The following is a 22,033-nucleotide window of genomic DNA, read 5'->3' as shown; positions in this document are numbered from 1 at the left end:
AATCATTAAAATAATTACTTTAGCAAGAATATCTGCTGACAAATCTTGAATAGCAGCATGCTGCTGTTTGGTCCCCACTTCTTTCACATTCAATGGATGTATTTGAAACTGACGGCATAAACCTGTATTTGTAATTTTTCAATATGTTAGGTCATTTTTAACAACATATCCTCAGAAAACGATTCGTATGATATCTCACGAAAAACGAAAAAACGATGGGGCACACCTCATATAATCCTTTAGAAATGTATACAAATAAGGTAATGGCATATGTGTTGCCTTTCTTATTTAAATAAGAATATGAGTAAATATGAGGAAAAGCTGACATTTTTAAATTAAAGGTCCAATATTAAATGACTCATTCAGGCTACTTAGTAGATCAGTGGTTCTCAAATGGGGGTACGCGAAGGCAGTCCAGGGGGTACGTGAGATTTTTTTAAAATATATTTAAAATTAGCATCCATTCAAAAATCCTTTAAAAATAGTTATTTAATAAATATTCAATAAAATATAAGTGTAAGTTCATAAACTGAATGTTACATTCAGTAGGCTATTCAATTTCATTATCCTAAAAACCCAGAGTCTCCCCGATACCAGGATGGTTTGACCCAACCTGGCACACGCCACCTGCCATCACCTGTCAATCACTGCCGCCTTCAAAACTTAAACAATGGAGTCGTGGTTGAAGCGTAGCAGCAATGCTGCTGAAAACATGGAGGGACAAGTGCCGAAGAAGGCCAAACCAGAGCCAGAAAAATTCCGTCAATATTCAGAAGAATATGTTTTAATGGGATTTACGTCCACGAGTTGCCATCCACCCAAGGCTTTGTGTTTCTTCTGTGGCGAGAGATTAGCCAACAGTAGCATGAAGCCAGCACATCTTCAGCGGCATCTCAACACAAAACATGCAAGTCATCTTCTGTGAAAACAGCATGAGCTGGAAATCCTGCAGCATCGATGACGGGCAGCGCGCGAGGACTCATAACGCATTAAAAAAGAGAACCCCGACGTGAAGTGGACTCACTGTGTCATACACAGGGAAGCATTGGCGTCCAAGAAAATGAGCCCTGTGTTACATGACGTTTTGAACGACAGCATCAAAGTGATCAACTTCATAAAGTCAAGGCCACGTAACGCACGTGGCCTGTTTCGCCGCCTCTGTGAAAACATGGGAGCTGAACACAACTGCTGCTGCACACAGAAGTGCGCTGAGAAGACTCAACCTTTCTGATAGAGCACAGATCTCCCCATGCCACCTTGTTCCAGGACACTGCTATCTGGCAGATATATTCAGCAAACTGAACGAACTGAATATGTCTCTGCAGGGAAAGGACACCAGCGTCTTAAACCTGTATGACAAGGTGGGTGGCTCCCTGAAGAAAGCAGAGCTGTGGAGAAGGGCCTCTGCACAGGGGGATTTCACCTGCTTTCCTCAGGTGGAGGATTGTCTCTCTAGTGAGGATGTGGACAGAGCTCCAGTCAAGTCGGTCATAGTGGGACATTTGACCAACTTGATTCAAGATTTTCATTCCTACTTTCCTGACATAGAGGAGAAATCTGCACAGCTGGATTGGGTGAGAAACCCATTTCTCTTGTCCGAAGCAAACGGAAGCAAGCTACCTTTCACTTATCAGGGAAAAACTCCTGGAAGTGTCATCTGACCGTGGCCTCCAGATGAAGTTTGCCACATCCACACTCACACAGTTTTGGGTGTGTGTGAAGCAGGAGCACCCTGACCTGGGACAGAAAGCTTTGGAGCAGCTACTACCCTTTGCCTCCACATATTTATGTGAGGCCTCCTTCTCTGCAATGACTGTGATCAAAACAAAGCAGAGAAACAGACTGTGCCTGGAGAAGAGCTTGATCACAGCAGTTGCCTCCCTGCCACCAAGACTGACAAAGATTCTCAGTGAAGCACAAGCACAAGTTTCTCACTAAAATGTAAATGCAAAAGCACTCAGTTCAATGCAACAATGTTCAATGTTCAATCATCAGTGTTGACAGTTTAATAAATCAGATACTGATGGCACAGCGCTGTGCATTACATCTTTTTTTCAACCAAAAATGCTTTGCGCTGGTTAGGGGGTACAGGGCTGAAAAAATATTTCACTGAAAAAAGGTTGAGAACCACTGTAGTAGATAATGTTGTGATATTTAGTCATTGTCAGTTAAATTCAGGTGTATTACCTTGGACCTGAGGAAGACCGCCTGTGGATGAAATTTTGCCCACACAGTGGAAGTTATTTTTCGTTTCTATTTGGCTCTCCTCTTAATCTTTATCATATTCTACAATAAAAAACATAAACACCAAACACACTAACTAGCTGTTGTCTGTGTGCCCAGAGCTGTAATTTCACTGCCCCCAGGTGGTCACAATGAGAAACTGCAACACTGCATATATGTGTTGCTAGCACACAGGTTATATTTAAAACAAGACCTTATTGTGCGATTATAGCAAATAACAACAGTAACATCATTATTGGTAAATTAAAAAAAAGATCTTAAAGGTTGTTTTAATGACATCTTTTTCCTCTGGAGATCATGCTAGCGGACTGTTTAAATGATTCTATGCACATGTTTTGGATTTTACTGCCCCCAGTGGTCACAACGATAATATAATAATACTTCTGGTGTTACTTTATAAAAATAAAACAAAGTGGCCAAATTGAACGGAAAAATCTGACAGTGGGATGAACTACAGTGGGAATAACTGAAGCAGAAATTGACATGGAACCCAGATGGCCACCAAACTTAAGCAATCAGAATCAAATTTAACAGATAAAATTGCAAAATTGTCATTTTAATACTTCTGGTCGTCACAACTTGAGACTACAATCACACATACAAACATTCATTCTCATTATTATTAATACAATTCTTAAGCTGTATCAACAATGTTATTCACAGTGTAGACGGTTTCAACAGACAGACTGGCTGCTGTTTGTCACACCCTTAATGAATATTATTCCAAAATATTTAATTCTTAATATCCAAGATTACTATATTGATGATCAGTTTTGGTTTGAAAGCCGAGGACACACACTCGCCAAAGCTCCTGTCAGTGTACATGTTTTCATTTCAAAGCACAGAGTATGTCTTCTATAAGTGCTGCCTCATTAAATCAAATGTGACTTAAATTACCTTCCTGTAGACTGAGATGCTTGGCGGCTGGTGAGTCTCTGAGGACGTCTTTCACAAAGATCCCTCGCTGTCCTCCACCAGTCACACTGTAACCGCTGGCTCCGGCCTCCGCCTCCGTCTCCACCACGATTTCCACTGATTGGGAGGCTTCCTCCACGCACTAACAGACACACATACACACAACTTTCAATAGCTCAATTTTTAACAAAACCAGGCCCAAGATAAACATTTTATTTCGTTTTGTTTTGGTGTTTCTTTATCAATCTGTGGTTATACTGATCTCGGACTGAACCAGTTGTTTCAGTAATACTTTAGATTCATACTGACTTCCACATGTTGCAGAGTGCAGGCTGCAGAATGACATGTCATCAACTGACCAGGATAACCAGAACAAATTTATTATGTATTCAATTTAAGGGTTTTATCAACCAAGGACTAGAGTAACTGGACAACTTGGTCTGATCCAAATCAGCAGGAACAATCAAGATTTTGATTATTTGTCTGAATTAGAAGTGAAAAATGTAAAACATGCAATTCTGTGGACGCTCAAGTCCATAAAAATATCAACAAATCAAAATAAACTACATGTTCTTCGGTATTGTATTTGAATGTTTTCTTTTAAATAAATCATTTAGATCCACATGTTTTATATCTTGTTCCGCTTGCTTGACTGAGGGCAGAATTGACTGTAGAGTTATTTGTCACTTCACACTTTACTTCTGAATCCATTTGATCCATTAAGTTGTCAAGGAGGAAAGGTCCCTCTATTCTTGGATTACATTAACTTTTCCAGTGACTGAGCGAAGGAAACAACTGGAACCATAAAAGGAAAAACTTTATCAACCAGTGGAGTGACTTTGTGTGCATCACCCTTCCATCTCCTTTAAAATTAGTAACGGTAGTTTAAACTTTGATCTCCAGTTGCTGATCAACTACTGATACAGACTAAAGTTATCAATCCTTTACATGAACAGTGTTTATCAGACTGCTGCTTACTGTCTGCTCGTCCGTGGGCTCTGAGTCCATCTCTGGTTGGGCCAGTTGGCAGGTCGACTCTCTCAGATGACTTCTCTTCTGACTCAACACCTGCTTCAGCTCTGCATGGAGCTTCTCCTTCTGCACCTGCAGACAAAGCAGACAGGGATGAGATGATTTGCAGTGTGGCTGGATGTCAAGAGGCCAAAAGAACAACACAGAAACAACCAAACTATGGTTGAAAAGGCGTTGTTTAAATGTCATCACCAATAATAATTTGGGTTTATTGCTTTGACCTTGACTCTCCTATTATAACTCCACCTTTATATCTTTAATATATACATTACCTGGCAATCTTTAAAGGATTACAATTATTAAAATGATGATGGTGAAAGTGGTTATGATTTTTTTTCTCCTTTAATTTAAAAGTTAAAACTTCTTATTTTAGGTATTTCCTTTTTGGTGATATTAAAATTGTAATATTTGAACTGTGGTTTTTATTTTGTAATGCACTTTGAACTCCAGTCTGCGAGTTTGTTATTCTTTATTTAATTTAAAAGACATTTTACAGCAAGGTGTTACATTTGAAAGGCAAGTGAAGCAAATATTCAGAGATCTAAGTAAAACCATTAATTTTAAATAAAATATATTGTTGTATTGAACAGAAAAAGTTCAGGCATTCCTACATTCATGCAACCTTATAATGGATAGTGTCACATAATGATGCATTATGTCAACAGGAATTATATTAATGTTTAAAAATGTTATTTTCCCTTGAACCCTCAGTCTCTGTTGTTTTGAAATGCCTATTAGTTTAACTGGCGTTTCTGTTGGACAACAACTTTGCTTCAACAAAAAACTCTTATAGCTCTAACATGCTACTTTTTTCCCTACTAGTGTTTACACCGACACCTGCTGCTAGTTTCAGATCTGCCACATTCAGAGGCTTTTTGTTGTCGACTTTGCATCCAGCTGCTGGCGGTCAACGCCGGGCAATGAAAGGGTCGCGACTGGCATCTATGCTGAGCTGGGAGAAATGAAAGGTTGTTTATGTGCTGGACAATGACCTCAGCAGATCAGGGCCTGGACTATTGTGATCTGGTTTGTATGGGCCTGCCTGGTGGCTGCTGGGGTCACCATGTGAGTCACAATGCAGGTTCATGCAGAAACTCTTTCATCTCAGACTCCAGTGGGCCCTCCGGCAGAAACCAGCCTGACTCGGACATATCCAGATCTGACTGTGCTGCCTTCTGGACTTGCAGTCGGAGCTCTAGTGGGAGATGGAGAGGTTCACACCCGGCAGCAGTGGCTCCTCCTCTGGTAAGGAGCAGAGCTTTTCCAGGACTAAAACCACACTGCTGGAGACCCAGGCCGTATTGCTGAGCTTGCCAAGAAGCTAAGCTAAGCTAAACTAAGCTAACCGGCCAAAAGAGGGTTGTTTGACTAAGATCCACTGTCATGCAAACATCATCATCCAAAATGGCATCAGATAGACTTATTCACTTTGTCCCTCAGCCAGCACAAAGCACTTTCTTGATAAAGAAAAAAAAGAATGCAAGCATGCAGAATTTAAAGAGAGATTGTGAGAGGTGACTACAGAACAACTTGGAATCAGTCTCAAAACATGCTAAAAATGTGCTAAAGATTAGAAAAGCAGAGATAGGCAGCTAAATGATAGCTTCTCGCTAATGCCATTCATTAGGGGGTAGTGCTATCCATTGTATTGCGAATTTGAGCAACAAAGAGAATAATAAAACACATTAGACTCTGTGTGTGTACCGATTTTTATCATTTGACGGATTAACAAAACGCATACGAAAAACGTGGTGCGCATTGGGCTTAAGTCTAATAAGCATATTTCCCAAAATGAAAAAATATTTATTTAAAGGGACAACAGTTTTTTTGACCACACTGTTCTTTCAGGCGTGCCTGCATAGTACTGCATGTTGAACCAACACACAACCAAGTAATTCTTCCAGTTAACTACAAGACTTGAAAATCCTTCAGCACCGCTTGACCTCAAATTAAATTGTATTACTTCTTCTTCCTTAGATGTATTTCTACACACCTTTATGGGCACACTAACATCACTTCAGATGCATGCATGTGTAAATGGACTCCCTTGTGTGTGCGTGTGTGTAGTAGTAGTGTTTTAACTCATGTAGGTTTTTGTGTGTGTGTCTCACCACTCTCTCTGGGCTCTCCTGTTCGTCTGCGGAGCCGCTGTGGTGAGGGTTGCGTTGTTGGGCGGAGGGGGATCTGCTAGAGGGGGGCGACCGCCTTTTGTCTTTCACCTGAACCACAGGATGGCGTTAAGTCACTTCGAAACATTCAAGCAGCAGCATATTTTCTGTGGGGTTTCACCCTTTAACTCAACTAACAGGATCAGCCTCCATTGCAGCTTCTGAGAGAATCTAAAGCACATGGGGATCTGAGAACATTCATTTATTTCACAGCAACCGCTGACATTCTCGGCTCCAGTGAAGCAACAGGAGAGCAGCGGAGCTCCAGGCTCCCCAGGTTTGAATGTAAGTCACAGTGTGCATGTGAGGCTCAGGCAGCTTAAAAAAAAGAAATACAAGCTGTTGTACTCTGACGTACTCTGTATGCTGAACATGCTTTGCTACCAACCCACTAAACTTAAAGATGTAGTCATGAAACTTCAGTCAGAGCACATCTTTCTGGGTAACTTCATGATTTGGGACACAGTTCTCTCACTGGGAAGCTGGGGGGAATGTAAGTATTTATCTTCTTTATTTAATTTAATCTATATAAAAACATGGATGGTCTAAAAGCTTTACTACCACTATTATCATGTGTTTTATTTGTTATGTGTGTGGTTTTTTTTTCTTTTACCTCTATCCTCATCTCTTGAGGAAACACGTCATGTCCCAGCCTCTCACATCTCCTTCCTCTAATGCTTCTCCAACCCTCGCATGGTTAATCTTGTAAAAAACATCCTGTCTTAGCGCTTCACCTGTTGTCAGGCCGCTGTGACCTCCGACACTTATCAACTACACATTTTCCGGAGCAGATTGTGAGCTAAACTCCTTAAAAGAACAACTGCTAGAATTATTCCTTTCAGGCTTTTCAAAAAGACTCTTTAGGATTAATTATTGACAACCAAATATCTCATTTAAATAAAAAGACACATTCAGCAGCCAGCGAACACTCAACCTGAAGCTAGAATGATTTAGCACCATGTATATGTAGTTAAGCCCACAATTAAAAAAAGAATGCAAAACTCTAGTATTAAAAGAGAGTATAATGAGTGTAATAACACAGTAAAGTCAATTATTGTGCAGAAAAACACATGCAACATCTGTCGACGCCCATTTCAGTCATCAAGCCGCAATCCCATAAAAGAATTGCTCCACTGAGTGGAAAGTGCCGTCAAACACATTCAGAACTGAAGTACAGAGTGTTAGTGCTGTGTGGAGGACAGATGGCGCTTTAAAAGGGTTTGAGAACACAGAAATAAAACGTGTACAATCTCCCTCTCATTGAATACTGATGTAGTGTTATGGCTCTCAGGAGAGAACATGGACAGTAGCACGGTTTGTGTATTTGCATGAGCAGAGGGACGTCGGTGTGTACTTACGGCTGGATCTCTGGTCTGGCTGAAAACATGGCTGTCCTCTAGGTCTCTGTCAGAGTCTGAAATAGAAAAAACAAACAATTCAGGCTATTCTGTTTTTTTTGTAATAGCTTAGTGCTTATCTAGTTGGATTAGGAGGACATTATTAGGTCCCTCATCATATTGCATATGAGAGTCATAAAAAACAGGAGTGGAAAGCCATTTCCCTGAACTGGCTGAATGAATTTTACCGACTCGATTAAGTTAATTCATTGAATTAAATTAATCCAACACCTCCAATAACCTCAAAATGCTCTAAACAAGACTGAAGTGAGGCACATAGAAAAAGCACTAGTTGATTGTGCTACTCCAACTTTATACTATGATGGTTTCTGATTTGTTTAATCTCTTTTTCTTACAGGAAGTGTGTTAATTTTCACTTTTTCTACGTTATTAGTTTAGTCCTACATTGTGTTGCCTATGATTCTACATCTCAATAGCTAATTTCTGAAACTTTGGAAAACAACCCAAACTATCGGAGGATATCAGTATTTGTTATAGAGAGCGATTGTTTTACTTTTAAAACAAATAAAATAAAATATAAAAATAAAGCAAAATATCATGTTTGACACTGGTCACCACTGACATGCCATCTAAACAGGACTGTATCATATAACAGCAAATAAGCTCCAACAGCATTCCTAAGAATGTGTTTTCATGACGGGACTCTGCATGTGGACTTAACGCGTCTGCTGTCGTGACATGGGTCGACAGTCTGAAGCTTCTGGGACGGCGGTCTTTAGATTCTTTCCACAGTCTTGGCCATGCCCCTGCACCGGCTACCCGAGCCGGTGCAGGGGCATAAACACTTTTAGGAAACCAGTGGTACTATTAAATCCCTCTTCAGTTGCTCTATCTGAGGTTTCCTACATTGTTTTTCCTAGTTAGAGTTTTTTGTTTGGGTATTTTTTTCCTCACTGAAGAGTCAAAAAGGACAGTGTGTACTGATTGTGTTGTATATGTAGAGATGGGAAAGCCCCCCTTTGTGATATTAAGCTGTATGAATAAAGTTGACATGACTGCTCAAACTGCCCCTAAACATCAATGACAGTATGGACATTATCGAAACAACCAAAAATTTAACTATACGAATATGACTGCAAAAATATGGAATTTGGTAGCCCATCAAATTCAGTAAGCATTATCAAGCTGCAAAATATCTAAATATCTACTTCTGGACACTGAGCACATCCAAAACTAGAAGTTTTACCCACCCGACATTTCATCTCAAAATAAAATTTGAAATGGTACGAATTAATGGTCTGTGGGCTTTATGATAAATACAAAAAAAAAATGTGATTCTTGTGCAGATAATTGAACCAATAAAGCGTACATAGTTTGGATATTCGGACACATTTTGCTTGACGAGCAAATTGAAACTTTGGTCATATGCTCGTCAAACAGCGAGCAGTGTTGAGATCCAGGCATTCCAACTATTATCTTTGAGCTGAGTGACCAGCATTGAATCAGTGCAGCAACAACAAAAGGTTGCGACCACTAACGTCCTGAGTCAGAGTGCAAATTAGCAGTCATCACTGCTGGGTTTCATTTACCAACAGTAAACTCAATAGTGACAGTAAGGGATGACAGCGTTGTCTGTACATTTTGTATCCACAAAAAGCTATATTGTTAGTTTTTAGTTAAAAACATGTTATCAAAGAGGGAAGTTTCTTGAGTTAAAGGTCCCCTAGAGAACAACAGAATATTTCAGTTCAAGTAAAAATATGATTATCAGCTAGAGTTAGACTTGTGTAACATACAGACAGACGGCAGCAGGTGGTTGAGGTGGCACTCCCTGAACGGAGAGGAGGAGTGGAGGAATGGTAGGGGAGGAGGAGATGAAGATTTGAAATGCCTTACAGCCCAGTCTTATTATAGATCAGACCCACACACCTGCAGGCCTCCACACGGCCAATGAATGCACCGATCCACATACGTACGAGAATATGTAATAGTGGGTGTCTGTATCACTCTCCATCTCAGTGGTCTTAATGTAATACTGAGTGGGACATATGGAGAGGGAATGAAACTTTAAAACTTTAAAGGTGAGGGACAATGAAACGTCTTTGCAGACGAGTTGAGTTAATACACTTTTCTTTGACAACTGGTCATTTAACTTTATTTGAAGGAGCAGAAACTTATATATCCCACTACCGGCAAGTTAATTCCACGTTGTTGACATCGCCCCTCTCAGCTAAACTAAAGAGGGCCAGTCTTAGTCCACATTGTTGCAAACATTAAAAAAAGGCTTGTAAAAAGCTGCTTTCTACTCAAAGGAAAATAAATAAGAGACTAACAATGGGACTTTTATCACTAACAGTGATAAAAGTCCCAGAAAATAAGTGCAAGCACCATCCCTTCTGTCTGGAAGGCTGAACGCTTACTTACATGTCACATTGTTTACCAGAAATTCTATTTATAACTTAAAATGAATAATCATCTGTCCAAATGGTACAAAAGGTTTGAATTCCTAATACTGTAGTTGGTAAGATGCAGAGCACCCTGCTTATATGATCCAAAGCAGCTACCATTCAGCCTATAAAGTCTAAGTTCTTGCTGCCTGACTGCTCTCACAATGGGCTCTGAATTTGAAGATCTGAGTCGAAAGCAGAAAGAGCATGTCGGTGCTGTCAGACATGAGCTGAATGAAATTGTTGTGAGTAGATTTAATAATGCAGGCGGGCTTGTTAGGAAGGTCATAGAGCAGAAAAGATACTTTCCCAAACTCATGCATTTTTTCTAAAAACTTACTATTAAAATGGATGTTTTGATATAGTTTGGCTGTTGTTAAACGCGGCCCCTATTTATTTGTGAGAAAATCAAAATTTTCTCTAAGAATTCAAGGTACACAGGAATTAATACAAATGGTCCTTTTTGGGGGGAAGTTTTGCTTTACACAGTCTGACAGCACCTTTAAATTCCCCAAAACAAAATTAAGATTTGCTTTTCTACTGTCTATGTTATACTTAAATGCAATCACTTTTTTTGTTGTGTGGAACAAGAAATAAGGTATATCTATATATTTACACCAAGAAGCGTCATGGCTGCAGCATCTCTCCAGATGGATGGACTGGTGTCAAACAGGAACTAGAAGCCTCGGATCTGAGGTCCATCCCTCCCTATCAGATGAGAGCGTCAATATTGGATGTTTCTCCAAAATGTTATTCTGTCCAATGCAAATTATTTTAAACTTTTTTTCTTCAATCTACAGATTTATCCTGTATGGAAATAATTTCCTCTGGACACTACAGCTTTGTGTGTTTAAGGTCCACACAACTATGCCCTGTTTTTATGGCGACAAAAAGCCTGTAAGCTTCTCCTACATCATTTGCACAACTGCAAGAAGTCACCTGTAGGTAAATTTCATAAGCGTAGTTCAATCAAAGAGCCTAAACAAATGTGTATCTGGTGAGGAAGGTCCAAAGCCTGGCTGATAACGTCTGTCAGGGAATGTGATGGTGTGATGTGAGCTGGATAGTTTTTGTTGTCCTGCTCTGACTTACAGAAGCAGCCTTGTGAAACTGACCCTGCTGCTACAATCCTATTAAGTTAATGATGTTATAGTTGGCTTAGAAATAGTAGGACTTCAGCATCAGGTGACCACCCAAAGAAAACGCCCACCCATCTACCCTTTAGAAAGTTGACATTTCTTTGACATAACACAGTGATGCAGCTCGTGAGGGACAGCTGGGGGTGTGAGTTTGTGATTTATTTGTAGACTGAATTATAAGCAGTGGCCAGATATCGACAAAAATAGGTTTTCTCCTCATGTACTCACACGAGAGTACACACACACACACACACACACACACACACACACACACACACACACACACACACACACACACACACACACACACACACACACAAAGGAAATACCGCAACCCTTTTTCACAATTGGTGGCAGCCTGAGTACATTGCACAAACCGTACTGGATCTAATTTTAGGACAGTCACAAGACCGGAGGAGGGACCAGATGGACTAAAAACACATCAACAAAATACATCAGTTCTTAAAAAACACACCGACATTTAGAAATCTGTATCACTAGTTTATTCTGAGAGCGGGAACACTGACGATTTAGCGGAGGCAGTATATTTATGTCTTTTTCCTTTTTTAAATTCATTCATGTAAATGAATGAATTTGAAAGGTCAATTGGAAATGTATGACAATATGTATCGCGTGTATGGAAAGCATAATGATGACATCGCAGTAATCTTTAAAGAGCGGCATCCAATAATCGATCGGCTTTAGGAACATGGGCACAAAGATGATGGACAGATGTGATGAGGTAAATGAGAGGAAGTCATGTGACTTTGTGGGGACAGCAGAGGTGACAGGGGAAAACAATTCACCAACAGAGAAATAAAGGCAAAATGGGACCAATAAAAAAGAGCTGGAAAAATTTAAAAGGTGTGTTTATAAGATCGCTGTCATTTTTGGTTGTAAAACATTACATTCAGACAAATAAAGCACCGTCCAGTTGTCACCATTCCGTCATCACAGCGTCTCCAACATGAATGAAAACCAAGCACATATTGGCAGTGTAAAGTAAGCATACAAACCAAATGACACATTTTCCCATTTAACCAACCATTATCATCAGCCATTCGGATAGCAGTGGTGTTAGTCCCAGAGGTTCTAGGGTTTCTGCCTCCACCGACACACAATGAAGTGGAAAATTATTTGACTTCAGTCAACAGTTTTTAAGAGGGACTTTTTATTAGTAACTGCAGTGTTGGACTGTTTACACTGAAGTCTGTGTATAATTCAAACTAATAAGGACATGTTTCTGGAGAGACACTCCACTAGCTTAACTTTATACAGATATGGTGAAGGTCAGTTTACTTGCCATGTGGAGTGCAACTCTGCCCGTGAAAACAGTTGACATTTTGAATAGGAAGGTGTGAGATGGGGTGTGGTAACAACTATGGTATCATAATGGTGTACCAACGAAAATGCCATGTTCACCCATAACGAGGTCCGGTTCTAGAATGCTAACCAATCAGATATTAGTAAAACATGATATCTCGATCATTCTTAGTAAAGCAATTCAAAGAACATTAATCAGTGATGAAAGCAAGATCATTAAATAAAGTAAATAAAGTATCACTTCTGGTCAGTGTTGCTGATGATGTGATAATGTATTTGAATCCAAGGAACTGATTTTAAAGGTTCTCTTTACAACATTCAAGGCATTAGTTGACCCGCCCCAACAGGGTCATTACGAAAGCGTAGCACTCACCCTCTTGTTCCCCCTTAAGGTAAACACTGTTCGCCCTGTTTGCATTGTTGCAGTTGTTTGCGCTGTTAGCGCTGTTAGCACCGCTAGTCGTAAGTCGCCAGCTCAGCTGTCGCATATTTTCTAACCCCCGAACAGGTACCCTTAAGTGTACTGCATATGTATGCATGTGAATGCACATGTACGCACTTATGCATGAACCATAGGCATGCTACTGTATATTGCAATCTGGCCTTCTTAATATGATATTATATATCGGCAGTTCCACTGTGTGGAGGAATTTACTCTTGTGTTTGCAGAACGCAGCGTTTCATTGCCGGGTATTTTACGAGGGAAGGTGTATGTCTCTCGGAGCTCTTCAGAAAAGACAACTTTCTCCTCCGCCTGTTAGCTAACCATTAGCATACTGACAGATTCTGTCAGAAACAGCCTTGACAACGTAACATTGATTGACTGACACACATGCAGAAAGATCGGTGTTGAATTCAGACGCTTACGTGCATTGTTTTTATATTGGGTTGGGTAATATAGTAAGTGGGACAAAACATGCTAAATGTCTATGTAAGCTCTTAAAACGGTAACATAATTATAATTTTTTTAATAGTGGTAAAAATTATGGACAAAGAATGCTGCCCCCACTTCTGCAGTAGAGTGCTGAAGTGGGCCTGGGGAGTTCAGTGGCTACAACAGGACACTGACACAGCCAACTGACACATCACCATTTAGGAAGTGCTTGCTGCTGTGAGCGACTCCAGATAAAAGCGTCCACCAAACAGAATAATGTTCAAGATTAGTGAGATAGATCCCAGCACGTCTCCTGGCCATTTCAGACATCACACAGAACTAGACACACCCGCTGGCATGGGGCTCTGGACAGGAAATGCCTCCACGCAAACAGGAAACACAGATTTTCTTGACAGATACACACAGCACATGGGAGACACCACAAGATCATTTTAGGATAAGAAATGTGCCACAAGCATGAGCTGTATTTTTCAGTTTGGGAATAAATTTAATTTAAATGCATTTCAATCTCAGATATTTACAGACATGTAGACATCTCTTGAGCCACTTGTTTACACAAGCCTTCCTTCCTGAGAAGTCGTCCCGTCTCTCTGAGGGAAGTCCACCCTCGTACGTACGTCAAGCACTGTTTCCTCTCGAGGTCTCCCTCCTGAACTGCCCAATCGACTCTTCACCTTACTTCCTGGTCTAAAATTAACCACACCCACAACGGCAACCACCACCACCCAAAGTCTGTCGCCAGGAAACTGCTATCGTCGTCCATCATTTCAGTTTTGACGTCAGCTACTCTCAGTTCATCGCACAAATCATTCCTGCTGCTTTTGTGTTTCCCACAAATCTCCCTGCAACACGTAACCTCAAAATACTACTTGTACTTCTATCAGATTGTCCACAACAACAAAGAGTTTGACTTTATTTGCAACATCAGACCTGTGATCTGCCTGGACAGAATTAGAGGAGAGCTCAGTTACTGTTATCCATTTAGACAAGCTGGAGTAAAGAGAGGTTTGACAGCTTCCATTGCTATGACGGACAGACATCAACAACTTATTAAAACATGCTCTAATATGCTGAGAGCGTGCAACAACAGAAAATGATGTAAATAAAAACAGCAACTAGATTCTGCAGCCAAGCTTCAGTACATATACTTTTGTTGTGTAAATTGTACATTCAGGTAACTGGAAGTATTATAATGTTAAATAGAATATTATAGCAATAAAGTTTCCAAAGATCTTAAGCCAAAATCGCAATGTATTTTATGAGTCATTACAAGATATGATTAGTTTAGATTAGAACACACACTATTAGACAGGGACACTTTTTGGACAAATTTAATGAGGAATCTGACGTCCCTCAGAACCTTATAAGCTTCTTAGAAGCTTATAGCTTTGAAGTTTTTATACCATTTTGTTGCCATATGAATTGTTTACCACATAGCTCACTGCTTCTTGTTGACTGTCTGTGCTGCTGCTGTCGTGTTCACTGGAATTTCAGTAGCTGACATTGCTAAAGAACTATTAGTATTGCGTTTTAAGCTCAGTAATGTCGCATACTGATACAGTTGGACTCTTAACAATTAGTTGAGAGCAATAAATCATCTTCAGCAGAAAACAGTATCAATCCAAACCTGTTCTATTAAACTAGTGGAGATATCTGTTTTAAGGAGCTAAATGGGAAGTTGTTGAACAGGTTCTCACTCCCAACTCGTCAAATACCGGGGTTTTGGTCGCTACCCCTCGTCATCAACTAACCCCAATGAAACCCTCCCGTCGTATTAGTGGACAGTAAGAGCATGTGATGCAGTATAAAGTGTGTGAGACTCTGCCAAGTGTGGGCCGGACTTCTGTCTAAGAGACAAGCATTGGTGTCCCAGGTTCCCACGATCCCCGATGCCAAAGGACGTTGACCATGGGACGATATTTGTGCAAGCTGGGAGTGAGAATGTGTTGTGAAAGTAGAATTTGCCTTTGAGATTAGTTTGGTATACATTTGAGATAAGGTAAGCACCAGTATAGGTATAGGCCCTAAAATGCCCCAGCGCATGCATTATGTAACCCCAGGTCCACACATGTTGTTGGTGGTCTTCCATCACAGAGTGGGTGTGCTGTACCCACTTTGGGCCAACATACATACCAGGCTGGTGGAGCTGCAGCGGGGGGGCAAACAGATCCTATGACCATCACACTGCAGCTGTCGCTGGTGTGTAACATTCAGACATAGGTTATTTGAAATGAGCGTGTATTGCCACCAGCAGCTCTGTCAGCTACGCATGGGGGAACTTATTTTTGGATTGTGACTATTATTTTTTTTTTAAACGAGAGTTAAGGAGCTTTTCTCTAAACATTAGGGTGCTTGTGGTGTTGTTCCCAGCTGGCACACCTAAAGGTTTAAATAAACACTACGAATCATTTTCAAGTGTTATTTGACCCGGGTCACGTTACAAAACACTCTTATAAACTTGGAGTCATAGTGGCATGCCACACTGCAAATAGGTACCATGAAGCTCAGTGAATACTCAAGTGTTTGCAACCAGCAACTGGCATGTTGGAATAAACACAAGCGGCAGCTGTCTTACTAAACTGTCTTTGCGTTTTAAACAGCGCGCTATTGTTTTGCTTTCCCAATGTCAGCAATGTGGAGTCTGCAGGCTGCCAAATAAACTAGTCTGCAAAAGCTCTCAGCAGCTCCCCGAGCTGACGAATGTTAAAGCAACATTTCAGAAAATGTAAATTGAAAAAAGGTTCTCAGGCTGATTTTAAAGTAAATGCACAGGACCCAGAGCAACAAAGGCGTGGCCTGCTGAAGATGCATGGCTACTGCTGCTACTCCAGAAAGTGAGCCATCAATCACCTGCTTCCCTTTCCTCACAGAGCAACATCGCAGAGCCCTATGGAGTAAGAGACTTCATTAAACCACATCCATCCTGCCTACCTTAATTCTCAGCCTCAGCGTGCCTCTTCCAGCAGTTCAAAAGATGACAGACCTCCTGTGGAGCTCAAATCTCAGGCTCTCTCTCTCTTTTCTTTTCTTCCCTAAGACTGCCTCTCTCTCACATTAAGATAAGATAAAATAAGATAAGATAAGATAATCCTTTATTAATCCCGCAGCGGGGAAATTTGCAGGCTTACAGCAGCATAGAGTAAAGTGCACACAAGAGACATAGTAGAAGAAAGACAAGATAAAAAAAAAGTAATAGGAGTATTATAAATAAGCAAGTATTATAAATAAGCAATAAGAAACAGTAGAAAAACAACAATAACTGAAATATTATACTTTCTTACTTTCCTGTCTGTCCTCAGCTGCTCTCCTTCACTTGTTCTTCTCTGTATTTCTTTTTAATCTTTCCCCCCTCTATCTAACCAAAGCCTTTGCCCCTTGTCACCAGCCAGCCTGTTGCTCCCCTCACTGAAGCCTCAGGCCTGGCCCGAGCCCATGGCATCTCCAGGAGGGACGCATCCAGCTGCCTGATTGGCCCAAAAGGGAAGAGAGATGCCCCCATATTAGGGCAGCGAGAGGTGGGGCTGAACGCCTGTGATGAAGGAGGGAGGGGGAATAAGATAACAAAGTTTCTGACATAGTCGACTCTGTCTGAGTGGTGAGACCACAGACTGTTTCTCTCTCTGCCTCTCAGATGTCTGCAGCATGCCTCAACAACAAACTTTTGTGAAATCCATCACTTTCTGTATCTAAAAGAAATTGGTACAACTGGCAAGAGATCAGCACAATGATCAGGGATACATTTACAGGGATTCCTATCAATATTTCCAGGCGGAATTTTAAAGTGCTATAGTAGTAGACCTTTTACAAACAGACCTGGCTACAGCAGCGATATTTACATGATGATATATCATTTTTAAAATGCAGACTACAGGCTATAAAATAAAAGCTCAAAGGTCAGCCTTTCTACTTAGGATAATGCTCCTCCTCATCTGCCATCCAACTGCTTTCTGCTGAGTTTACAAGTATGAGCTCCAGAGTGACTTAATTTGCAAGTTGACCAGTAGGGCAGCTTTTCAAAATGAGCTATACTCTGTTCATGGTGATGAACATCTGAACATACATGTTGTGTTACATTAGACACAGGGGTTTTCTCTCCAGTAAGCTGTCTGTTGGTGGTTTGGATCTCATTGTCCCAGCCGAGAGATCTAATTTCAAACCTGGAAGCCAAAATAAACCAGAAGACAGGCTCTAATTAAATCCCATCGGTCTTTAGATGCCTGGATGAGTGATCCAACAAGTGATGTTGTCGGGAAGTTATTTTGATCGCAAATGGCTTAAAATAGGAACAGCAAGGACTTGGATCTCATTTTGGACAATAGTGTTGCTTCTGTTGTGTGTTTGTTTGCATTTGTCTGCTTGTCTCTGTATATTCCATGTCTGCATTTTAACATGTCAGTGCGTATCTGTCTGTGTATGTGTGTATGTCTGGGTCTGCTTTACTCCCTGCACTTACGGATGATTTGTGATAAACCAACTGGCTGCAAAGCTGAGGTAAATATGAGACAGGTTTTCAGACGTGCTGGAGAGCGAGCCAAAGTCCTCACTGAGCAGAGACATGTACCTCCAACCTTGTCATTCTTATTGCTTTAGGAAATCTGGCATACTCACATTATTCCCATCATCATAGCTTCACCAAACTACATAACTTAGTTGCCAAACTGCATTTCTGCAAACCACAGAATATGTTGAATGTGGACATTTCATGAATATGTTTTATATCAGCTTTGTATCACGCTTGCAGAAGTGCACAATGCTACGTGGTTAGGTCAACAAAACTACTGGTTAAGGTTTAACAAAACATCATGGTTTGTGTCAGAAAAACATAATAACGTTGCCAGCATAATATCAATCGCCCTGAGGAAACATTCTAACGTGACGTTTCGTAACAATTTAATGTAAAAAGTCTAGAGTCAATGATTGTTTGGTTTTCATGAGACCCAAACAGCGGTCTGCTGGGTGAAAGTCCCAATATTGTTTGACCCATCAACCACCCCTCTTTCCCAAGTGCTATACTCTTCATTATAAGATATAACTTTCAAAAAAGGTCACTTGCTCTGACCAAATGCAAAAACGTCAACATTCTTTGTTGTTTAGATTAGCAAAAACACGGAAAAACACCTGCATGATTATACAGATCCTTTAAGCCTCAATCCAGACCGGGGCTTTAGAAACCACATTCAACTGCAGACCAATGCCCCCACCCACGGACCCAATACTGCCCTATCCAGCCCCGCACCCAGCCCACAACCCCTACAGTAGAGCGATGGATGGGTCCCTTGCCAGAGAGCCGTGCAGAGGCGGGCTGGTGGGGTGGGGGGGGGATGCTGTCAGCGCAGATCAGGCAGCCAGCACTGTGTCAGCTAACATGGTCATTGTTGCACTCCAGCTTGCACACAAAGCCAGGATTTAGAAACGGGGGAGGCCTGGGACCACGAAACAAGGGCTGGGCTGGACAGGCAAGGGATGGAGGGTGAGAGAGATGGAGAGAGGGGAACATAGAGAGCGAGTAGGAGGTATCTGTTATTCTCTCTCTGTGATTTCCACCTTTCCTTATTTGAACTGATGGATTCCATAAATGTTTATGAAAACCAACGTTAAGTTTAAACCGCAGCAACATGCTCTAATGACTTTGTACGGTAGCTTGGCAGACATTAACAGAGGTCTGTGAATGTTTGTTATTGATGGGCGTGAGGATAAGTCAGGGAAGACAAACTTGGGGAGCTAAAGGAGGACTGAGGAAGAGTTTGGTGGTGAGGGATAGATGAGTACGGGCAGCTCGGTGTGCATGAGGTCCCACCAGACGCACGCAGCTATGCCCTTGTCGGCGTTGAAGTGGGCCAAGAAACTGGAGTAAGTTGCGTGTTACACTGATAAACATGGCGGGTCTGAGAATCTGAACACTGCCTTTAAGCAGCCATTATATCAGCATGATAATAATAATAATAATAATAATAATAATAATAATAATAATAATAATAATAATAAAATGTTTATATGTATGAATTTATGCTCGATTTTCAAACCATCTCTTCTTTACGACAGTCGTCATTTTAAAATCGGTTGTTTACAACAAAAGTGCCACAACTTTTTGAGTAAAGAATGAACAAAGAAAGCTCCAAAAAGGTCCAAACCCTAAACCCCACAGAAAGATGCTGAGGAGTTATTTTCCCAAAGCTATTTGACCATCAAACAACCAAAATGCACACACACACACACACACACACACACACACACACACACACACACACACACACACACACACACACACACACACACACACACACACACACACACACACACACACACACACACAGAGGAAGTAGATCCTCAGATCCTCAGCTCGACAAGATACTAAACTAAACAGTTTTCAGTGACACAATGCTCACTTCCCCCTCGGCTTCGCCCTGACCTGCCACTGAACGACCTTTCCATGTGCTGACCTGACCTCTGGGTATTAATAGAGATGAATGTGAGGAGTTCATTTCTCCAAACGCTACATAATTTGTGGTTTATTGTATGATTTCTACAAAATATGAACGCAGTGAAACCGTTTTAACCGCGCTAACTGAGATCATGTAGATTTGTCTTCTTTCAAGCTTCAAGTGTCAGCCATGGTTTCTGTAGGAAGTGGAGCCTAAATGAGAAAAGAGTATGCACATTTCCTATTCATCAATCATTCGGTTATCGCTGTCCGAAGAAAAATGGGATCATCAACTATGATTGAATGTGCTGCCAAGAGTCTTCATCTCTTCTTGTCTAACAGTAGGGTTCAGGGATGTTAAAGGGATATTGAAATGAATTCAAATGACTGTATAATGTGAACAGTAGCCCAATTAACAACACACTATGCAGCTTTTAGCCTCTTTTAGTTCAGTATTGTGGTTTCCTGGCAGCCCATAAAACCATTAATTTTATATTATATAAATGGACGGAGCAATTTTGACAAACAACCTTTGACAAAATGAGTGTACCCTCGACAGACGGCAGACAGAGCAACTAGCTGCTGAACAAAATCCCAAAACTTCTACACCAAAATCTCTCAGATAGACAACAGAGCAAACGGAATATTAGATTTATAGTAATTAAATGAACAGAAACATGACTTTAATGGAAGGCTCATGTTGCTGAGCAGTGGACACAGAGTATAATAACTATAGTCATAATAAAAAAAATGTAATCCAAATGCTCCAATCCACTGTTCTCCATTTAACAAAATGTGTGGTAGTGAAGAGTGAATTGTACACAGCTGGCCAAATTAAAATTCCGCTTTGGGCTTGTGGATCTGTGGTAAACAATCAACATAGAAGCTTGTGCCCCTGTGTTAAATCATCCATGTTCTAGTGCACAGAATAAGCAAAGCAGAGATGCAGTGGGAGTTGCATCATGAAACATAATATACACGAAGCAGGACAGGCGTTTGCGAGTTACTTTGGCTACCTATAGCATAGCTGCTAAAGCTAACAAATCACCAAACCTTTCAGTTAGCTATTATGAACCTCATCCGGTTAAGACCGACATGACTTCATATTATTTATCATCACAAAGGAGTTACAGATGTGACCAAACATTCGCCACAGTATCAGCAAATGCTGAACACGCAACAGGATGTGAAAATGATCAACTGGTCCACTTCAAGCCAATTGCAAAAACATTGTATTCAGTGTAGCATCCCAACACATGAACGTAGGTCGAGTATATATTGGTGCAGTGCGCAAATTCTAAAATGAGAAAAAATAGGAGATCTGCATTTTCCCGTCACAAACATATTATATGAAGATCCCGAGAGTAGAAAAAACAACAAAAACAGTAGTTTAAGGCTGAAATGTGAAAAGAAAAGATTCTCAACTCATGTCAGACTTTGATAGAAATAGATACATATTTCCTTCTGAACTAACCGGAAATAGTTTGAACCCCCATAACGTCAAACAAAAATAGCTCCAAGAGCTAAGCCATCACAGTAGGTCATATTTCTATGTGACAATTAGGAGAAAATGTAAATGTTTTGTGTCATATAATCCCATTAATCATTATATGACAATAATCTTCCAATTATTTATCCTGACCTGCATTGGAGGAAGGCGTCCAGGTGACTCGGAATATTCCACGCAGACACTCACACATGGTCCACAGCAGGAAGCCGATGGAGGTTAACACACCGATGAAGCAGCCCTCACACAGGCAGCGGAGCTGGGGGAGGCAGGTGGGCGTCGGAGGCGATCTGGGGATCGGTTTGACTGTTTGGGCCCGCGGGAGACAGAGCTACACTGTCAGTGTGGATCACAAATAGAAAGAAAGCAGGAGAGAGAGAGCGTGGAGGGGTCCCAGGATGGATGGAGGGAGAAAGAGGGTTGGACAGCAACAGAGGGGGATGGGGGTCAACAGAAAGAGAGACAGAAGATGAGAGGGACTATCTCATCAGTGTGTGTAACATATGGACCACTGAACTTTCTCTGCAAACCACCATAGCGTTAGCGATAGACTTTTAGTGTGTATGAGTGAGTGTGTGTGAGGT

The 22,033-nt window shown here is 41.0% G+C and overlaps 1 protein-coding gene across 1 annotated transcript in view; it reads right to left on the bottom strand.

Annotated features, from left to right (window-relative positions):
* prx (periaxin) overlaps positions 1 to 21,642 on the bottom strand; it is a 39,069-nt gene extending 17,427 nt beyond the window's left edge. The window contains 5 exon segments of the mRNA XM_054596788.1: positions 3,142 to 3,301; positions 4,138 to 4,263; positions 6,303 to 6,410; positions 7,718 to 7,773; positions 21,585 to 21,642. Of these exon segments, the coding sequence (XP_054452763.1) occupies positions 3,142 to 3,301; positions 4,138 to 4,263; positions 6,303 to 6,410; positions 7,718 to 7,773; positions 21,585 to 21,642 (508 nt within the window).
* Positions 21,643 to 22,033: the final 391 nt, after the last annotated feature.

The sequence above is a fragment of the Anoplopoma fimbria genome, chromosome 1, assembly GCF_027596085.1.
Source record: "Anoplopoma fimbria isolate UVic2021 breed Golden Eagle Sablefish chromosome 1, Afim_UVic_2022, whole genome shotgun sequence".
NCBI lineage: Eukaryota > Metazoa > Chordata > Actinopteri > Perciformes > Anoplopomatidae > Anoplopoma > Anoplopoma fimbria.
The sequence above is the reverse complement of the archived record's forward strand: the minus strand, read 5'-3'. Positions and strand labels throughout refer to the sequence as shown.